The following is a 20116-nucleotide window of genomic DNA, read 5'->3' on the forward strand; positions in this document are numbered from 1 at the left end:
AAATCTATTCATGTAGGAGGGATTTCCACTGTTGCAATAAAATTTGTTTGGCAACAAAAGGAGCACCCAAGAGCTATTCTTCACTATGTTTTGCAAAGGTCCAAATAATTGGGATATACCCAAATATAAACAGAGGGAACCAAGTAAATGCAAGATTCAACCTCACATCAAAGTATGCCTATACAGGTGGGAATAATGTTCAAGTATGCATACCAAGTTCCTGGGTAGGTCAAACCTTCAACATGTAATTATTAGATTCAACATTAGAAAAATTACACTGGATACCAGGGCATCCTGAAAATTATTTTTGCTGCATCAACTGTACTATAGCAGCAGAGAAGACTTATGGACTCTAAAGCTATTTTCCACTGTTTGAGTTGAACACTGGTTTCCAGCTCCGTGCTTCTTTAAGTTCAAGCCTAGGCAGATTGTCATCTCCAAATGATTTGCAGTAGATTAGCAAGGATTTCTGACTTTCAACTGTTTAACAACAGCAACAAGCTTATCCCTTTCTCATCAAATTAGACTGCTGAAACTAAGAAAGTTTAGGATAACCAGGAACAGATGTGTGTGGAAGAACTACAGCTCTGGTACTCAAAAACAAATTCCTGTGCTCAGCAGTTTTTCAGAGGTGCCATGTTCTTTAATTCTAAGTGTATGTCTTTTGTACCAAGCTCCAGTTGGTGGATCTCAGGGTTCTAATAAAACAAAGTTGATCAAGCAAGTCTGAAGCTTTCCCTTCTCTGTCAATCTAGAACTATTTTATCCCTTTGTACTTTGACACTCAGATTCTTTAGCAGAAGTATTTTCATATTAAGTCATTTCTGAAAAATTAGAGAACCCTAACTTACATTCACTGTCAGGTATGCTTTAAGTTGGATTCCTGCATTGAACAGGGGTTTGGAATTGTTGGCCTTATAGACCTCTTCCAACTCTACTGTTCTTTGATTCACTCCGTCCAGATCACAACCTCTCACTCTCTCACACACATTTTAAATGCCAGTACCTCATTGAAAGCTTCTTTTGATATCTTTGATTAACGTATGTGCAACCTCCTCAACTTAAACTTGGTACATAAAAGGAATGCAATTAACACAATAAACATAGTGAACTTTGGAATGGAAATGGCTTTAATCCTGTCTAAAGCAGTATTATTGGGTGAATACTATGAATGCTTTAATAAAAGCTATGATCGAGACTAAAAGCAGATGAACTGCAAAATCAACCTATTTGTCCTAAGTTAATGCTGGACCAGTTTTTTGATAGATGAAGGAGCCAATTCTATATGTTCCATTTCTAATCAAAATATGCAACATTTAAGTTTAGAATACTGGGCATAATCCAATGTTGTGAAAACAGCAACGGACTTCACCTTCCTATCCTCCCCCTGAAGCCCTGCCCATACCCCCAAAATCTGTCCCAGAGAGTCCTCCAACCCTCTTAAGGAAATCTGAGGGCATGCAAGGGGGAGCAGAGGAAGGGGAAGTCCAGCAGCAGGAGCAGAAGTATGTTCTGCTCTTGCATGGACAGAACTGGATACAAACAAGTATCTTTCTATTTATTTTTACAGAGACTTCTGTGGGCAAACCCTGTCTTGCTCTCATCTACGAAAAGCACTTTTGACGCATTGTATAAATAATAAATATCAGACTGGCCATACCAGACTAATGGTATTAGCTTAATGAGTAGCAGACACATTGAAAACAGATGTGTGTTAGTCATATGGAAACATTCCTACCTATGCATGGTGGTGAGTGGAACTGCAATTGCACCAACTGACCCCTGCCCCCATCATCATGCCCAACACCTTTCAAGTTCTTCCTATTTTCCTCCATCCAAAACAGATTAATAAGTGGCAAAATATAATAAATAAATTTGTGTTTCAAAAAACCCCCACCTCGGTTAGCATATAAATTATATTATACACGCACAGTAGATGAAGGATGGGGACTTCCTAATCTACAGATCTATTACGCAGCCTTCCAACTGCGTCAATTAAGCTTTATAATTATGAGAACTAATAAAACATGGATCCAATTGGAGGATGATATGTTGCAGTCTAGACCATTGTGGTCATTACTATTTACAAAGTTACAACATTCCTTTATATGCTCTATTAATAATCCGTTTACAAAAGCTACCATTTTAATTTGGAAAAATTGGCAATAAAAAAATTCACCAATATATTCACTATTAACTCCATTACAATCCTACCATGGTATTAAAGATGTGACATTTAAGAAACTTACTGCAAAATGGGAACCGTATGGTTACTTTAGATTCAAAGATTTTTTTATACAGAATTGCCCAATTACATTGGACCAACTTAGAGCAAACATTTCGAATTTAAAAATGGGATGGTTTCATACATATCAATTGACTCATATTCTTAAAGATCCTGAAATTAAAAGGTACGCTACTTGCCCACTTACTGGATTTGAACACTCATTGTTAACACTGGGGATTAGAGGGAAAGGTACCGTGTCAGCGTTTTATAAAATATTATTAGGCTTACAAATGGGACAATTTACGGAGCTTAAATCTCAATGGGAACAGCATTTAGGTTTTGAATTAAATAATACGGAATGGAAAGATATTTGTTCATCTAAATATACTAAATCTATATCCGCTACCCATAAAGAAATTAATCTTAAAATATTACATAGATGGCACTTAACTCCAACTCGATTATCATATATATTCTCTAGTATGAGTCTATTATGTTGGCGTGGTTGTGCTAATAAAAGCACATATTTTCATTCCTGGTGGACATGTCTTAAAATTATTCCATTTTGGAATATGGTGCATAAAGAACTTATAAATATTACAAAAGAAAATATTATATTCATGCGGAATTATTTCTTTTATTAATGTTTAGAGGAGAAAATGCTAAATTGAAATCTAAATTATTGATCTCTAAACTTGTAATGGCAGCTCGCCAAATGTTAGTACAAAACTGGAAAATATTAGAAAATTTAGATAAAATGGCATGGTACAGAAATATATGGAATTTGACCTTATTAGATAAAATTACCTATAATTTACATTTTTTACAAGGGAATACTAAATCTGACTTATATATGGTTACATGGTGGTTATTTATTGAATATGCAAATAAATATGGTTTACACGACGGTCTCTCATCTATGGCAAGATCCATATGGTTCACTTAAACTCTGGTAATCTTATTATTACTTTTTATATGCTATATCCGTAAGTTTATCACATCTCTCTTTCAATGCATTGAAAAACAATGTATGTTATCTTTTTATGTTATATATATGTTTATCCTCTGTGACCGGGGTTGGGGAAATTGTTGTTTATGCTGATATGTATTGTTTTGCTATTATTATAATAAAATAAAATAAAAAATCATGCCCAACATCAACACAACGATGGCACATGCATGTAGTGGCCTGTGTATGTAGACCAAATGTGTGTATGCTGTAATTCCTTGATCTGTACATTTCAAAAATAGGTTGCACAGGCTTCTAAGCATGTGGACTTCCAACAGAAGGACATCTGGTGCACCAAGGGAGTAGAATAAAACAATCTTAATTGCAACCTGCCACTCCTAACATGAGAATGTACAAGGCTTTTCTACAAAACAAGCCAAGAATATAGCAAAATGAAGGACACACATTTAACTTGTAGGAAACATCAAAGTGCAACAGTAACTTGTAATCAGTTTAAATCCATATTACTGGAAATTGTGTACCAAAAATTAGGGTTACTATATGCAGCTCTTGAACTCCTTAATAGCTTTCAAATTTTCTGAGGAGCTGGTTGAAATCCTCCTTTTAGCAGCTAACAATTCCGAGTGAGCACCATGAGCATCACCTACTCTTTAGTCTATGGGATCTTACATCCTTCTCACCACACTGCATAATCCAGTACACATGTTCCAGTTTACATTTGCAGTGGAATTTGAGGGCAACAAGGTAAGAAACTAGAAGAACAGTCAGGTACAGGGACTTGGCCTCCAACACCAAGAAGTACCACAATGTAACATATGGAACTGTAGCCATTAATATTTGCCATTCACCTGGATGGATTACTTACCTGCATCAGCTCTTGACCGCTGACCTGGTGCCTTTCCAAATGGGGTCTTCATTCATCTGTATTTAAGTGAGCAGCAAAGCTGCTGAACTAGGGTGAAAATCCAGTTCTAAGGGTTGTTGTGAAACTCTCCTCAGTCTTGGAATAACAACTGCAAACTCAGATTATGTTTTGCCCCTAAGTGCAATAGATGCTTCTTCAATTATAATACTCTGCAAGAGAAAAAGATAAGACAGATTTAACTGACTGCTAATGAGCAATGCAAACAATGATCTCCAGAAACTATGTGCACCCAGTTTAGCCAGGGAAGAGCTTATTTCTAGCCTGCCTTTTCCCTCCTTGCTAGGACAACATCTTATCTGTCTCTCCCCCCCCCATCCCTATTCTGGCACCATGAGGATCATTGTTGGTGATGGCGAATTTTTTATTTTCTCCTGTGGGATCTTTGCTGGGGGTCCTTTTAAGTAATCAATGACACAGGCTTAAAGCAAAAAGGTAGGCCTTTATTCTTACAAGCATATGCAGGGTCAGTCCCCCAGAAAGTCTGGAGAGGACTGCACTGAGGCACTGATCTTTTATACCATACAATTACAGCATGTGACAGTAATTAACCAATCCCCTAAGTTCTTCCCCACGTAATGTAACAGTTCTTCCCTCTTGTAATATTTCCAACCAACCAGATAACTTTATTAAAATGAATTCATGTATATTCATAATTTTACAGATACCTCCCATCCTATTGACTTGTCTTCCCAAATTGATGTCAATCTGTCCCCTTGACTGATATTACCATTATTCTACTGTCATACATCACTGATGATTTGTACTATACATTCCATTCCATCATGGCTTCTGATCAGCCACGCTGCCCAGGGACATCTCTAGGACATTACAACCTGTACTTTTAAGTGATTCCATGATGCAAGGCCAAGTTTGGTTCTCCTTAGAGTGACTGAAAGTTCTATATGAAATTCCACTTATAATTACACTGCTATAGAGAAAGGTTAATTTTAAATCAACACATTATAGCTGAAAGCCACACAATATAAGGAGTGATTAGGGAACGCAGTAAAGAAAAGGGGTAATTCTGAGTCAGCCACTCCTCATCAAATACAGAGGGATGAAGAAGGCAGCCCACCTCAGAATACCTCTCACCTTGAAAACACACTTAATTACATTTATGAAGTAAAATTATACACATCATGCTATTGTAAAAAATCAGTATCAAGCTCAAATTTTATCTCCTTTCTATCTTGATTCTGTTATGAAGACTTCCCTTAGCTGAGGCCATTGCTCTGCAGCATATGAGACCAGAAACCTCTTTTCCAAGATCAAATAGTAAAAAGTATATTAATCAAGAGGTTGTACGCATTTTGCTTAAAACAATACCAAATTAATGATCTGCCGGTCATGCATTAGCCAATCTTGGCACAGAACGAGCTCAGGAATTTACAGCAAGGTGAACTTGACCATTTTCCTGCTTTCCCTACACACAAGCCTGCTTTTAATGCCTGTTGTGTGTGAATATAGGGAAAGAAATCCATTCTTCCCTCATCACTTTTAAGGGCCCAAATTGCTTGGGGCCAGGATGCTTGAGGGATCCTCCATCATTGGCACTGCCATGTTGTTGGCCCTCTTTCTAATTTTTATTTGGGTTGAACAGTTATGACACTGCTCTGACATTGCTACCTAGAGAAAGGTAGTACCTCTCATCTTTCTTGGTGTTCAGGTCAGCAACAGAGTATTTTCATTTCCCTCACCTGGTTGGGTGCCTCCTGTGCACACAATCCCCTCAGTTAAAGCTGCTTGAAAACTGAGAAATTCTTAAATTCATAAATGGAGGAAATAACTCCTCCAATTTAAATGTAAATATACCAATTTAAATATAAATGTACTGTGACTGACATTTTAAAGCATCACACAGACTTCAGACAGTGGTAGTTAGAGAGGAAGGGGAAGGAAGAGGTCAGGTGTAAAATAAAGATAGCAGTAAGTGGAAGGTTATCAAAGAATATTATGGAAGAGGGGTGTCAACCCAATACCCCTCAATGCTTTCACTTTGTAATCATTCAACAAGTTCAGTTGCCAGCACTGCTGCAGGAAATGAGAGGTGGATATTGTTATATTCCTTATTAATTTGCAATATATCTATTAAGGACAACTGGGTGACACATGAGTTAGGAGGAGGGACAGCTGTTGTAAATGATTCCATTTTCCTGTCCAGATATCCCACTCAGCATTCTCAATTTTGAATATGTACCTAGTATTGAGCTCAGAAGATTGAATTGGCATTCTATTAGTGTACCATTCATCTGACTGCCTAACAGTCTCCCTGGATGATGCAGTTGAGATGGTTCTGGGGTACTGCTGAGAATTTCAGGGTTGACCATGTTCACGACTTTAACATTCATGCTGAAGCTACCTTGTCTGGGACTGCTCCAGATTTCATGACCTCTATAGCAACCATGGGTTTGTCACAGATAGTATTTAGTACAAAACATGGCAAGACATGCACTGGGCTGTTTTTTTGTTCTGATGGGGGGGGGGGAGAAGGTACTCGTAGATGGGTTTGTGAGCATTGTAATTCCACTGTCACAGATTATTATCTGATCAGCTTTGGGCTGTACTATTATTTCTGAGAAACTTTCCACAGAGAAACTAGGGTCTTGGAAGGGTTGAGGTCTATCACCTACCCTCTGGACACTTCTTTGTTGGTGAAAGCAGGCACACTTGCAAATCAATCTGAAGAGAGAAGATCAATAACTCCTTGAAGTGTCTGGATTCTGCCATCCTAAAAGCAGTGGTTTGACTCTTTAAAAAAAACTTGCATCTAGTACATGTGAATAATTACCATCTGTGGTTGAACTTTCCATTCTTAGGCAAGGTGGCAATATTTCAATTCCAGGCACTTTGGATGGCACTGATTACTCATATCCATTGCCGTCCAACTTGCGGTGTGGTTATAGCACTGACATCAGTTTTAATCACCAGGTAGGTAACCTTCACCATGAGATGGACAGGGAGGGTGTAACCCTGCTTGTTCTCCAAGATCTCTAAGCAGTTGATATCATCAATCATGGTATTCTTCTTGACGGATTGGGGATTGGAGGTAGTGTTATAGTGGCTCTGGTCCTTTTAAGAGCGGCAGGTCCAGAAGTTTGTTCTACCTCATGGCTGTTTGGCTTCTGGGGTATCTCAGGATTCTAGCCTATATACAAGAAACCACTGAAATACAACAGCTCAAAGTTTGGAATGAGGTGTCACCTGTATGCAGACAACACACAGCTCTACTTCTCGTTTTGGTCTACTAATTCTAGCAAGGTTGGGAAAACCTTAAATAGGTGTCTGGAAGCAGTTCTGGTATGGAGGAGGGCAAACAAACAAATGCAAATCAGGTAAGATGGAAATACTATTGGTTAAAATGACTGCCAATCTGGATGGAGGTTTGCAACAAGTTTTGAATAAGTTATACTCCACTTGAAGAATTTATGCAGTCTGGAAGCACTCCTGGATCGTGTTTTATCTATGCTTGAGAAGATGGCCTCAGTGGTTAGGAATGTCTTTTACCAGCTACCTCAAGAAAGCAGGCTTAGCCTCAGATACACATGTGCTGGTTACAACCTGAATAGATTTCTGCAGTGCACATTAAATAGGGCTGTCTTGAAAGGCAGCATAGAAACCTCAGCTGGTCCAAAATTCAGCCACTGGAATGCTTGCGTGGACTAGTTGGTCTGAACATGTCACACCCATCTTGCATCAGTTGCTTTGGCTACCCATCTATTTCTGGGCTTGATTTAGAATGCTGGCAATTAGGGGTAACATTTAAAGCTCTACTGCTTTGGGACCAGGTTGTTTAAAAGGACCACTTATATCTATATGCATTTTTTCAGGCCTTAAGAGGCCTTCCCATAAAGATCTATTCAGATGACAGGCACCAAGGATAGGGCCATTTCAGTGATGCCTTCACACTTGTTGAATTCCCTTCCAACAACTCCTTTGACCCCACCCCCTCTTGTGGATGTTAAACAGTCCCTACAGACTTTGCTCACAAGCTGTCTCGATTTTATTGCTGGGTTCATTTATGTTTAATCTGATGTTTTATTGTATTTAATTGTTTTGTTTCTAACAGTTTACTGTATTACTTTGTAAGGGCTTTCCTTAAGAGGTAGCGTAAAAAAAAATTAAGTGAATTGACTCAGAGCACTGACTAATGCCTGAAGGCGACTTTTAGTATATGTTACTTAACTTTCATTAGGATTAAAATTCTATGAATAATGGAGTCACCTAACAGATAGCACACAATTATGGTAGTTTAATGATGGTACCGATCTAAAGTTTCCTCAGAAGGTAAATGAATCTAAGTCACATGCTTCACACACCAGAAACATGCTTCACGCACCTTCAAAAAACAAGCATTTTAGCACCCTCTTGTGGCAGACCCTACAGCTATCCTAGCTAAACCATTTTAGTCAGTTCCCCTTCCAGCTGCTTCTTTCCACCTGATGAGCCTTCCTTAGCTCATTCCTTAGCCCCAAGTACCTACTGAATCACAATTTAACGGTATCTCTCATAGAACAGCAGTAAATTCAAGGACCAATGCTACTGATCTGCGTGTCATGGCCCCGTCAGAGGACTCATCAGACGAGGATGACTCAGGAGTAACAGCAGCAGACCCAGAAGGAGAAATGGAGAAAACTCCTGAGAACCCAGCTCCTTCTCCCCCTCAGCTGCAGAGCACCCCAGACACAGCTGAAGCCCTTCAGCCAGACGCAGCCAGTGAACAGGATACTCCCCCCTCACCTGCAGAACGTAGACAGCAGAAGGTCAGGCAGAAGAGGGGCAGGCCTGTCCACTTAAGGCCAAAACGCTGATGGCTCACACCTGCTGACAAACCTGCTCCTTAAAAGTCAAACCTTGGCTTTAGCTTGTTGCTGACTACAACGTCAGGCGTGACCACTGTGTGTCTTCCTATCCCCTGAACCTTGACTTGGACTGATCTCTCGGCAAACTAGACCCGGACCTTCACTGGTGTCTCTTCTGGATTTCTGGCTTGGCACGTAAGCTTTGAACGGCCTCTGCCCTTATCTTGCTTCCTCCTTGCTAGCCTGGCAGATTTATAGCCAAGCTGCCAGCTGAGGACTTACGGCCTGGCAATTACCAAGGAATCTTCAGCCCTGCCTGCACCCCCACCGACACTGCTGTCTCAGTGAAGAGCTGACACTGCACACGCAAGTTTGCATTCATTGTGGCCCTTTCTAGTGATCTGCGATGCCCCTGTATTTATAATATTGTAAATATGGTAAGTGTGTGTTTATTAGAGTATATATGGTAAGTAGACTGAGTGAGGGGGGGAGTACATGGGCTGGAATGCTGGAGAATGTTGTATTATGATTGGCTGAGCGTTTGAGTGTCTAAAAGTATAAATGAGAGGATGACAGTTGAGAGAGAGTTCTGTTGGTTGAGGTGGTTGGTTGATGAGGGAGGTTGGAGTTGGTTTTGTGGATTGGACTAGGCGGGTAGTGAGGCAGGTTATTGACGGCTAGAAACTTAAAGAGTAACGCATTTGATGAAACCATACACTTGTTAAACTATACCTTTAAGTAATCTTGTTATTCCTGTGTATATGAACAAATATTTCTTGGTTTACCTAAAGTCTGATCCATGGCTGGGTTACACAGACCAGAAAGGCGGGCAGGGCATATACCATGGTGGAGAAACAGTATCAATGGTGGCAGCGGTGAAGAGATGGTTGCCTAGAGCAACCCAGAGCTGTGTTCTTTATAGGCACAAAGATACAGGGGGGTTGTGGCCTGCAAGTGCACCCAGACACAAAGTAGCAATCAGCCAGGAGGAGACTAAGGCAAAGTCTCAAGGCAATATTGTTAAACAGGGAGTGGTTGGTGGTGCTGCCTAGCAGTGTGATCTTGAGAGATCTTTGCTAGAGCCAGTGAGAGAACCATTTTGAGAGCAGGACCCTGAGGTGGGACCGTGACCAGGCGGTAGCCACAGGTGGGATCCTAGCAGGTGGTGGCCTGAGGTGGGATCCTGACGGGAAGGGGTCTGACAAAGTGGTGAAAGCAGGGGCGAGACTGACAGGTGGTGGGCTGTAGCAGTGGGATACGAACAAGAGAGACTCCCTAAAAGGTGGTGTGACTGTGAAGGGAATAACTAATAAAGATTACTTGTGAGTGTGTGGTAAAGTGTGTGAGCTCTGAGAAACAAGGCTGAGTTCTTAAAAATGAAGAGAGAGGAGCTGGTGGATAAATGTATAGCTTTTCATTTACCTCATGAGGGTAAAGGGGTAGATGAATTGCAGGTAGCACTAATCACTCATACATCCGTCCAAACCCAAGAGCCTGTAAGAGAAGAGACCCCAGAAGGGTGCTCAAGTAATCCTGCCTATTTGGAGTATTTAAGGGACAAGTTAAGATGGGAACATGAAGAAAAAGATAAGGATAGAGAGATTGAGATGGTGAAGGTGAGAATGGAGGCTGAAAGATTTAAAATAGAGACTGAAAGATTTAAAATGGAGTCTGAGGAAAAAGACAAGCAATGAGTCTTTGAGGCTGAGGATAAGGAAAAGCAACGAGTCTTGGAGGCTGAAAGACTGAGAATAGATACTGAAAGAGTGAGAATGGAGGCTGAGATACAAGTGGAAAGGTTAAAATTGGAAAGAGAGAAGTTTCATTCTGAGGAGACAAGAAAAGAGAGAGATGAAGCAAAAATAAAAGTTACTCCAAAAGACTTTGCTGTGTATGGGCCTGGTCAGGATCCACAAATTTACCTCACAACATTTGAAAAGGCAGCTCAGATGTGGGGGCTACCTGAAGATAAATATATGCAATATTTATCAAACTTAATTAAAGGGGAATTACCTGAGGTGTATCAATATTTCCTTAAGTCTGTGTGGGATCCTAGCAGGTGGTGGCCTGAGGTGGGATCCTGACAGGAAGGGGCCTGACAAAGTGGTGAAAGCAGGGGTGAGCCTGACATGGTCCCCATGCAGTACTGTAATTTTTTTTCTCATGTCAAAAACTTGTGAATTAGTCATTTCAAATCTATCTCTCTCTTCTACCCCTGGTTCCTGGCAAAAAATAAACAAACCATACTTTCTTTTTGTAAACAAGCATTCTCCTTAAGCTACATAACTGATTGTACACAAGCAGCAGTTTTGCTTCATGGTGTCTTATGTACATTTGCCATTTGACCAAAGTGACACAGCTGCATCTTGTGACATAATAAAAGTAATAATAATAATAATAATAATAATTTAATTTGTGGGTCGCCTATCTGGCCAATGGCCACTCTAGGCGACGTACAATTTAACAATACATTACATCATAATAAAATACATCATAAAATACAATATAACAATAAAACAGTTCCAGTACAGAGTAGTAGGCTATTCGTCGTAAAAATTTAACCCTCCCCGTAAGTCCCAAAGGCCTGTCTGAAGAGCCAGGTCTTCAAAGCTTGGCGGAATACATTCAGGGAAGGGGCATGTCGAAGGTCATACGGGAGGGAGTTCCAGAGAGTGGGGGCCGCCACTGAAAATGCCCTCTCTCTTGTCCCCGCCAACCTAGCTGTTTTAGTTGGCGGGATTGAGAGAAGGTCCTGTGTGGCTGATCTTGTTGGGCGGCATGGTTGGTGGCGCTGGAGGCGCTCCATCAGATAAACTGGGCCGAGACCGTATAGGGATTTAAAGGTTAATACCAACACCTTGAATTGGGCCCGGAAAATAACTGGGAGCCAGTGTAGGTCGAACAACACTGGGGTGATCTAGAGTACCCTAAACCCATTTCACTAAGAGCAAATCTGTACAGCTGTTATAGCAGACTGCAGCCATATCTGAAATTCCAGCTTACAAGTTTCCCCTTGAAACGTTTTTGCTGAAGTATGGCAAAGTCGTCTGTTCAATATCCAGGAAAACTGAAATGCTCCCCCACTGATTTCTAAACATTACTATTTTTAATATCTCATTTGTTACCATTTATTCTCTTGAGCAGCGACAGTCCTGTTTAGCGAATAAGCATGTGACTTCAAGCAAGTCACTCCAAAACATCGATAAACAATTCTATGGTACTTCAATTAGGCTGCTGCAGAGTACATGAATTCCAAAGAACATCAGTAACTCCACGCAGCAAGCATCCCCTCTGTTAGGGCGTTATAGAATCTGATGTAAGAAGAAGTAGGTGGGGCTGGCCGTGTGAGCCAGAAGTTTCCCGTGACTGGTGTCCGGGCCAGTTCTTTCTCTGTGTAGCAAAGAGACACAGGCTGAGTGGAATGATACACTTCCGGCTCTAAAGTGAGTGTGAGTGACAACCAATGCAAAGAAATAAAATGGGGACCATATCAGATAGCAAAGAGCGGGGCCGGGGGCAACTGCCCTGCTTCCCCGCGACTAGGGGCGGTACTGTGTTGGTGTTCTTAATTTGCTTCTTTTCTGTGTTACTTCTGTTTCTACAGAGAAATTAACCTAGAAAATTATATTTCATCATAGAAATCTGTGTCAAATTTATTTTTATTAATTTCAATGACTTTTTATTGGTCGATGTCATATGATGGTGAAGATAGCCTTTTTTGTTGCAAACTGGAAGTTATGTTCTATTTCTATTTTGGGTGCATTAACAGTTGAATCTGAAACTGCAGTTTGATGTAAAATCAGACTGATTACAATATGTTGCTACTTAAGCAATTACTCTAGCTGTTGGAAAAAACAAACTTGGCCTGCCCAAGATGCATGTTTTCAGCCTATTAAGTGAATTTCTCTGCTTTTTAATCCGGGAGGTAAGAAATGGGATCCTGTGCAAGTTTGCTGAAAATGGATTGATCATTTGCATGCTTACTGAGTTCAATGGGATTCACTCCCAAGCAATCATGTGTAAAACAGACCACAGGGGAGGAGGAGAAGGAGGGGAGAGGAGACAGAAGGAGGGGAGAGGAGGGAGAAGTAGAGAAGGGTAGCTTTGATCATTTGCATGCTTATTGAGTTCAGTGAGATTTACCCTGTGCAATCATGCTTAGGATAGGTAAAACTGACCATGGGGAGGAGGACAAGGGAAGGACGTATTGGTGGCGGAGTCGCTCTATACGTGAAAGAAGGCATTGAATCCAGCAAGCTCGAAACCCCAAAAGAGGCAGACTCCTCCACAGAATCGTTGTGGGTGGTGATACCATGCCCCAGGAGGGACTTAATACTGGGAACGATCTATCGTCCCCCTGATCAAAATGCTCAGGGAGACCTGGAGATGAGATATGAAATTGAGGAAGCATCCAAACTAGGAAATGTGGTAGTAATGGGTGACTTCAACTATCCGGACATAGACTGGCTGCATATGTGTTCCAGTCATGACAAAGAAGCAAAGTTTCTAGATATTCTAAATGACTATTCCCTAGACCAGTGGGTCATGGAACCAACCAGAGGGACGGCAACCCTGGACTTAATCCTCAGTGGGGACCGGGACCTTGTGCGAGATGTAAGTGTTGTTGAACCGATTGGGAGCAGTGACCACAGTGCTATTAAATTAAACATACATGTAAATGGCCAATTACCAAGAAAATCCAACACGGTCACATTTGACTTCAAAAGAGGAAACTTCACAAAAATGAGGGGATTGGTAAAAAGAAAGCTGAAAAACAAAGTCCAGAGGGTCACATCACTCGAAAATGCTTGGAAGTTGTTTAAAAACACTATATTAGAAGCTCAACAGGAGTGCATACCACAGATCAGAAAAGGTACCGCCAGGGCCAAGAAGATGCCAGCATGGTTAACGAGCAAAGTCAAGGAAGCTCTTAGAGGCAAAAAGTCTTCCTTCAGAAAATGGAAGTCTTGTCCGAATGAAGAAAATAAAAAAGAACACAAACTCTGGCAAAAGAAATGCAAGAAGACAATAAGGGATGCTAAAAAAGAATTTGAGGAGCACATTGCTAAGAACATAAAAACCAACAACAAAAAATTCTATAAATACATTCAAAGCAGGAGACCATCTAGGGAGGCGATTGGACCCTCGGATGATAATGGAGTCAAAGGTGTACTAAAGAACAATCAGGAGATTGCAGAGAAGCTAAATGAATTCTTTGCATCTGTCTTCACAGTGGAAGATATAGGGCAGATCCCTGAACCTGGACTAACATTTGCAGGAAGGGATTCTGAGGAACTGAGACAAATAGTGGTAACGAGAGAGGAAGTTCTAGGCTTAATGGACAATATAAAAACTGACAAATCACCGGGCCCGGATGGCATCCACCCGAGAGCTCTCAAAGAACTCAAATGTGAAATTGCTGGTCTGCTAATTAAAATATGTAACTTGTCCCTCGGGTCCTCCTCCATGCCTGAGGACTGGAAAGTGGCAAATGTAACGCCAATATTCATAAAGGGATCCAGAGGGGATCCCGGAAATTACAGGCCAGTTAGCTTAACTTCTGTCCCTGGAAAACTGGTAGAAAGTATTATTAAAGCTAGATTAACTAAGCACACAGAAGAACAAGCCTTGCTGAAGCAGAGCCAGCATGGCTTCTGCAAGGGAAAGTCCTGTCTCAGTAACCTAATAGAATTCTTTGAGAGTGTCAACAAGCATATAGATAGAGGTGATCCAGTGGACATAGTGTACTTAGACTTTCAAAAAGCGTTTGACAAGGTACCTCACCAAAGACTTCTGAGGAAGCTTAGCAGTCATGGAATAAGAGGAGAGGTCCTCTTGTGGATAAGGAATTGGTTAAGAAGCAGAAAGCAGAGAGTAGGAATAAACGGACAGTTCTCCCAATGGAGGGCTGTAGAAAGTGGAGTCCCTCAAGGACCGGTTTTGGGACCTGTACTTTTCAACTTGTTCATTAATGACCTAGAATTAGGAGTGAGCAGTGAAGTGGCCAAGTTTGCTGACGACACTAAATTGTTCAGGGTTGTTAAAACAAAAAGGGATTGCGAAAAGCTCCAAAAAGACCTCTCCAAACTGAGTGAATGGGCGGGAAAATGGCAAATGCAATTCAATATAAACAAGTGTAAAATTATGCATATTGGAGCAAAAAATCTTAATTTCACATATACGCTCATGGGGTCTGAACTGGTGGTGACCGACCAGGAGAGAGACCTCGGGGTTATAGTGGACAGCACGATGAAAATGTCGACCCAGTGTGCGGCAGCTGTGAAAAAGGCAAATTCCATGCTAGCGATAATTAGGAAAGGTATTGAAAATAAAACAGCTGATATCATAATGCCATTGTATAAATCTATGGTGCGGCTGCATTTGGAATACTGTGTACAGTTCTGGTCGCCTCATCTCAAAAAGGATATTCTAGAGTTGGAAAAGGTTCAGAAGAGGGCAACCAGAATGATCAAGGGGATGGAGCGACTCCCTTACGAGGAAAGGTTGCAGCATTTGGGGCTTTTTAGTTTGGAGAAAAGGCGGGTCAGAGGAGACATGATAGAAGTGTATAAAATTATGCATGGCATTGAGAAAGTGGATAGAGAAAAGTTCTTCTCCCTCTCTCATAATACTAGAACTCGTGGACATTCAAAGAAGCTGAATGTTGGAAGATTCAGGACAGACAAAAGGAAGTACTTCTTTACTCAGCGCATAGTTAAACTATGGAATTTGCTCCCACAAGATGCAGTAATGGCCATCAGCTTGGACAGCTTGAAAAGAAGATTAGACAAATTCATGGAGGGCAGGGCTATCAATGGCTACTAGCCATGATGGCTGTGCTCTGCCACCCTAAGAGGCAGCATGCTTCTGAAAACCAGTTGCCGGAAGCCTCAGGAGGGGAGAGTGTTCTTGCACTCGGGTCCTGCTTGCGGGCTTCCCACAGGCACCTGGTTGGCCACTGTGAGAACAGGATGCTGGACTAGATGGGCCACTGGCCTGATCCAGCAGGCTCTTCTTATGTTCTTAAGGGAGACAGGGAAGGGGATTGGAAGGGGAGGGGTGGGAGGGGAGAGGAGGGCATGTTTGATCATTTGCATGCTTTTTGAGTTCAGTGGGATTTACTCCTGTACAATCATGCTTAGGATAGGTGAAACTCACCTGGGGGAAGGGCAGGGAAGGGAGAGGAGGGAGAAGGGGAAGGGCAGGGAAGGGAGAGAGTGGGCACTGGGCAGAGGGAAAGCCCTTTTGCTTTCCAAAAGGTAAACATTGTGAACAGTATCAATGTTCTTCAGTGTTTCCCCCACCTTTTATTCTACAGTAGGCACATGTAGCCTCCCAGCCAAATTTAAATCAAAGCTGTCCCTGGCCGCACTGATGCCAGACATTTATTCCATTTGAAACCTTCATGGTTTCCCCCAAAGAATCCAGAGAAGTGTAGTTTGTGAAGGGTGCTGAGAGCTGCTAGCAGAGGCCCTATTTCCCTCACAGACCTACAATCCCCAGAAGAGGGGCTGACTGTTAAACCACTCTGGCCACTGGAACTCAGTCAGGTGAACAGGAGTCTCCTAACAACTCTCAACACCCTTCACAAACTACACTTCCTAGGATTCTTTGGGGAAAGCCATGACTGTCTAAAGTGAAATAAATATCTGGTGTGGGTGTGGCCGCCTGATCAGCCAAGCCAAACAGCTGTGAGGCTGGCTTTTAGAACACTGACAGTAGGTTCTTACTTTAATAGACTTCAATGTTCAATATCTTAAATTAATTAAAAATCAGCCATGCATTTATTTTAAACTGCAGAAGATGAAGGCGAGAGTATGGGGCAAACTCAGTAATAGGATTATAGGGACTCTGTGAACATGGCTGATTTTTAATTTCAACAAATTATGAGAACACTGACAGAAGAAAGTCCAACAGGGGTCTGGATTTTTTTTCTTTTTTTACACTTTGAACTCTAGATTCTCTCTGTTTTGTATATCGCCATGAAAACTTAGAGGGTTGTTAAGCATGCATTTCTGAGTTCAAGTTTTGTAAGATTTTGTTTTGAAATGAGCTCATGGGAAGCAACAGTATGGCATGGGGGTATTTTCAATTTAACATTGTGGCATGCAAAAAATCCATGCTGGCTATGGTATACAGCCACTCTCATGACTGTATAACACCCCCACACCCCCACCCCACCCCACCCCCACACACACGTATGAATGAGAGAACTTCCACCTAGGTAGACTGTTCTACATCCCCCTTCCAAAAAACCTCTTGGGCCTTCAAAGTTGGGTCTTAGTGTCATTGAAGGAAAAACAATTAGGAAAAGTATGGTATTCGGAAATTCACATATTTCACCTTCATCTTTATCCAAATTTTAGAAGGAAGCAAAAATAGTAACTCTTCTGGAAGTGAAAAATTTCATAGATTGATCTTATCCATGGCAGTTGTCAAAAATGAAATTCTGGATAGTCACCTTGTAGTGGTGAGTGGGCTTGCGTGTTCCAATGAACCCTGTGAGCGATGCCGTCGGAGTCATGTACTCCCAGCAGAGTCACCCATGGCGGTAAGGTCAAGGGAGAGGAACCAGACAAAGAACCATCAAAGAAAGTCCTCAACGGCAGAACAGGCGGAGGATAACAATGTGTATGTTACAATGGCTGTGAAGGCGGATGAAGGCTGCAGCAGATAAGACTGCCAATCGTCATGGTATCAAAGCCTTTTTCTGTCAAGACTGTGTTGATCGTCGTGCACCGATCTCCCCACATAAAACAAATTTGCGCACAGGTGTCTTCCAACCAAACCAAATCAAACCAAAAGTCCCATGGTGATCAGCGAATGGCAACGGGGGCAGGACTGTGAAATCTGGAAGCCGCTAGTCATGGACCGGCACATGGGCGGTGGATACAGACTCAGTCGTCCTGGCTCAAGGACCAAGGCAGTTGAGTTGTTCGGCAGCTGTATCCACGACTGAGCAGTCCTATTCAGGATCCACTCTGCTCACCCCGTATGGGGAAGGGGCTAGAAAAGGTGCCCTAAACATAGTCTGCCTCATCTCTCTCCCTGACTGGATCACTGCATCCAGTGGGGTCACCACTTAGCAGTCGCAAAAGACAAATGAACTTTGGAACATGGAATATACGGACATTGCTGGACAATACAGACAGTGAACGTCCTGAACGCAGGACTGCCATCATTCCAAGGCAGTTGAGACGTTTTGATATTGACATACCAGCATTCTAAGAAACTCAAAGAGCAGGAGAGGGACAATTGAAGGAAGAAAAAGGAGGTTACACCTTCTTCTGGAAAGGACTGCCTGAACAAGAACAACAAATACATGGAGTAGGCTTGGCTATTAAAAATGATCTTGTGAAGCTCTTGTCAGAAGTTCCTACTGGCATTAATGCACGATTCTCAACTCTCCGATTAAAACTCGCCAAAAACCAGTAGGCAACTATTCGAAGTGCGTATGCACCAACATTAGATGCTGATGAAGATATCAAGGAAAATTTTTATACCCTGCTGTACACCATCTTATCAGAGATACCTAAGGAGGATAAAATTATCCTCCTGGGTGATTTCAATGCAAGAGTTGGGCGTGATTTTGATTTATAGCCAGAAACCATTGGGAAAGAAGGAGTTGGCAATAGCAACCTGAATGGAATTCTACTTCTGACTAAATGTGCAGACCATAATCTTGTTATCACAAACACACTCTTTAGCCAGAAAGATAAATTTAAAACATCATGGAAGGACCCTCAGTCGAACCACTGGCATCTCCTGGATTATGTAATTGTCCGTGCCAGAGATCATCATGATGTACTCCTCACGAGGGGCCATGACGAGTGCCAATGACTATTAATATTGTTCCTCAACATAAGCTCCAAGGAAGAAACCAAGGTGTAAAATGAACATTCACGCCCTTCAAGATCCTATTAAGCGAGCTTGCTTTCAAACAACCCTCAAGAAACATCGACCTACGGAACTCCCTGAAAACACTGAGGAACACTGGATTAAACTGAAGACTTCCATTATTGCAGCATGTGAACAAACTATTGGATATGAAACTAAGAAACATCAGGAATGGTTTGATGAGAATGACAGTGAGATTGAACATATCATTGACAAGAAAAGGAAAGCCTTCCAGATATGGCAAAAAGACATTAACTGTGCTGCTGAGAAAAAAAACTATGCCAGTTCAAAGGCTGAGGTCCAAAGAAGGACTAGAGAACTTAAGAACGCCTGGTGGATAAAGAAAGCTCAAGAAATCCAGCATTTTGCAGATGCTCATGATGCACAGGGCTTTTTTAATGCCACAAAGGCCATCTACGGACCAACAAATTGTGGTACAAATCCCTTACAATCAATAGATGGTACCAAACTTCTAAAGGACAAAGAGTCTATTGCACTGCGTTGGAAAGAGCATTACAACGACCTTAATCGTAACTCTATTGTGGCTGATGAGGTCTTCTCGCAAATCCAGCAACAACAAATTAGAGATGAGCTTGCAGTATCCCCTAACTTGGATGAAGTCAGTAAAGCCAACAATCAAATGAAGAATAACAAAGCTAGTGGACCTGATGGGATTCCTGCTGAAGTCTTTAAAGAAGGTGGGCCTGAATTTACACAACTTCATAAGCTCATTAAAAAAATCTGGATGAGGGAGGAGATCCCGGAAGACTTTAGGGATGCCATAATTATCACTCTTTTCAAGAAGGGTGATAGAACAGATTGTGGGAACTACCGAGGCATCTCTCTTCTAGCTACCTCAGGTAAAATCCTTGCAAGGATCCTCGCAAATCGCCTCCTACCTATCTCAGAAGACATCCTCCCTGAATCCCAAAACGGTTTCCGCCCTTCCAGGGGGACAGTGGACATGATCTTCACTGCACCACAGCTTCAAGAAAAATGGAGGGAGCAAAACCGACCTCTGCATATGGCGTTTATTGATCTGACTAAGGCCTTTGATACTGTAAATTGAACTCTGGACCATCCTTCTGAAAACTGGATGCCCTGATAAATTTGTGAATGTTTTGCGACTCCTCCATGAGAACGACAATTTTGGATAACAATGGCTCTCAAAGTGATCCATTCAAAGTGGGATCAGGCATGAAACAGGGATGTGTCATTGCTCCGACCTTATTTGCTATTTTTATCACCATGATTCTACACCTTGTTGAGGGGAAACTTCCCACTGGTGTGGAAATCAC

At 41.7% G+C, this 20116-nt stretch overlaps 1 protein-coding gene across 7 annotated transcripts in view; it reads right to left on the bottom strand.

Moving 5' to 3' along the window:
* SPIN1 (spindlin 1) overlaps positions 1 to 20116 on the bottom strand; it is a 64574-nt gene that overhangs the window by 23367 nt on the left and 21091 nt on the right. For all 7 annotated transcript variants that reach the window (XM_061626130.1, XM_061626165.1, XM_061626154.1 and 4 more), the window contains one exon: positions 4063 to 4271. In XM_061626130.1, the coding sequence (XP_061482114.1) occupies positions 4063 to 4114 (52 nt within the window). In that variant the 5' untranslated portion in view covers positions 4115 to 4271. The remainder of the gene's footprint in view (positions 1 to 4062; positions 4272 to 20116) is intronic.

Source organism: Rhineura floridana, chromosome 1 (genome assembly GCF_030035675.1).
Source record: "Rhineura floridana isolate rRhiFlo1 chromosome 1, rRhiFlo1.hap2, whole genome shotgun sequence".
NCBI classification, from domain to species: Eukaryota; Metazoa; Chordata; class Lepidosauria; order Squamata; family Rhineuridae; genus Rhineura; species Rhineura floridana.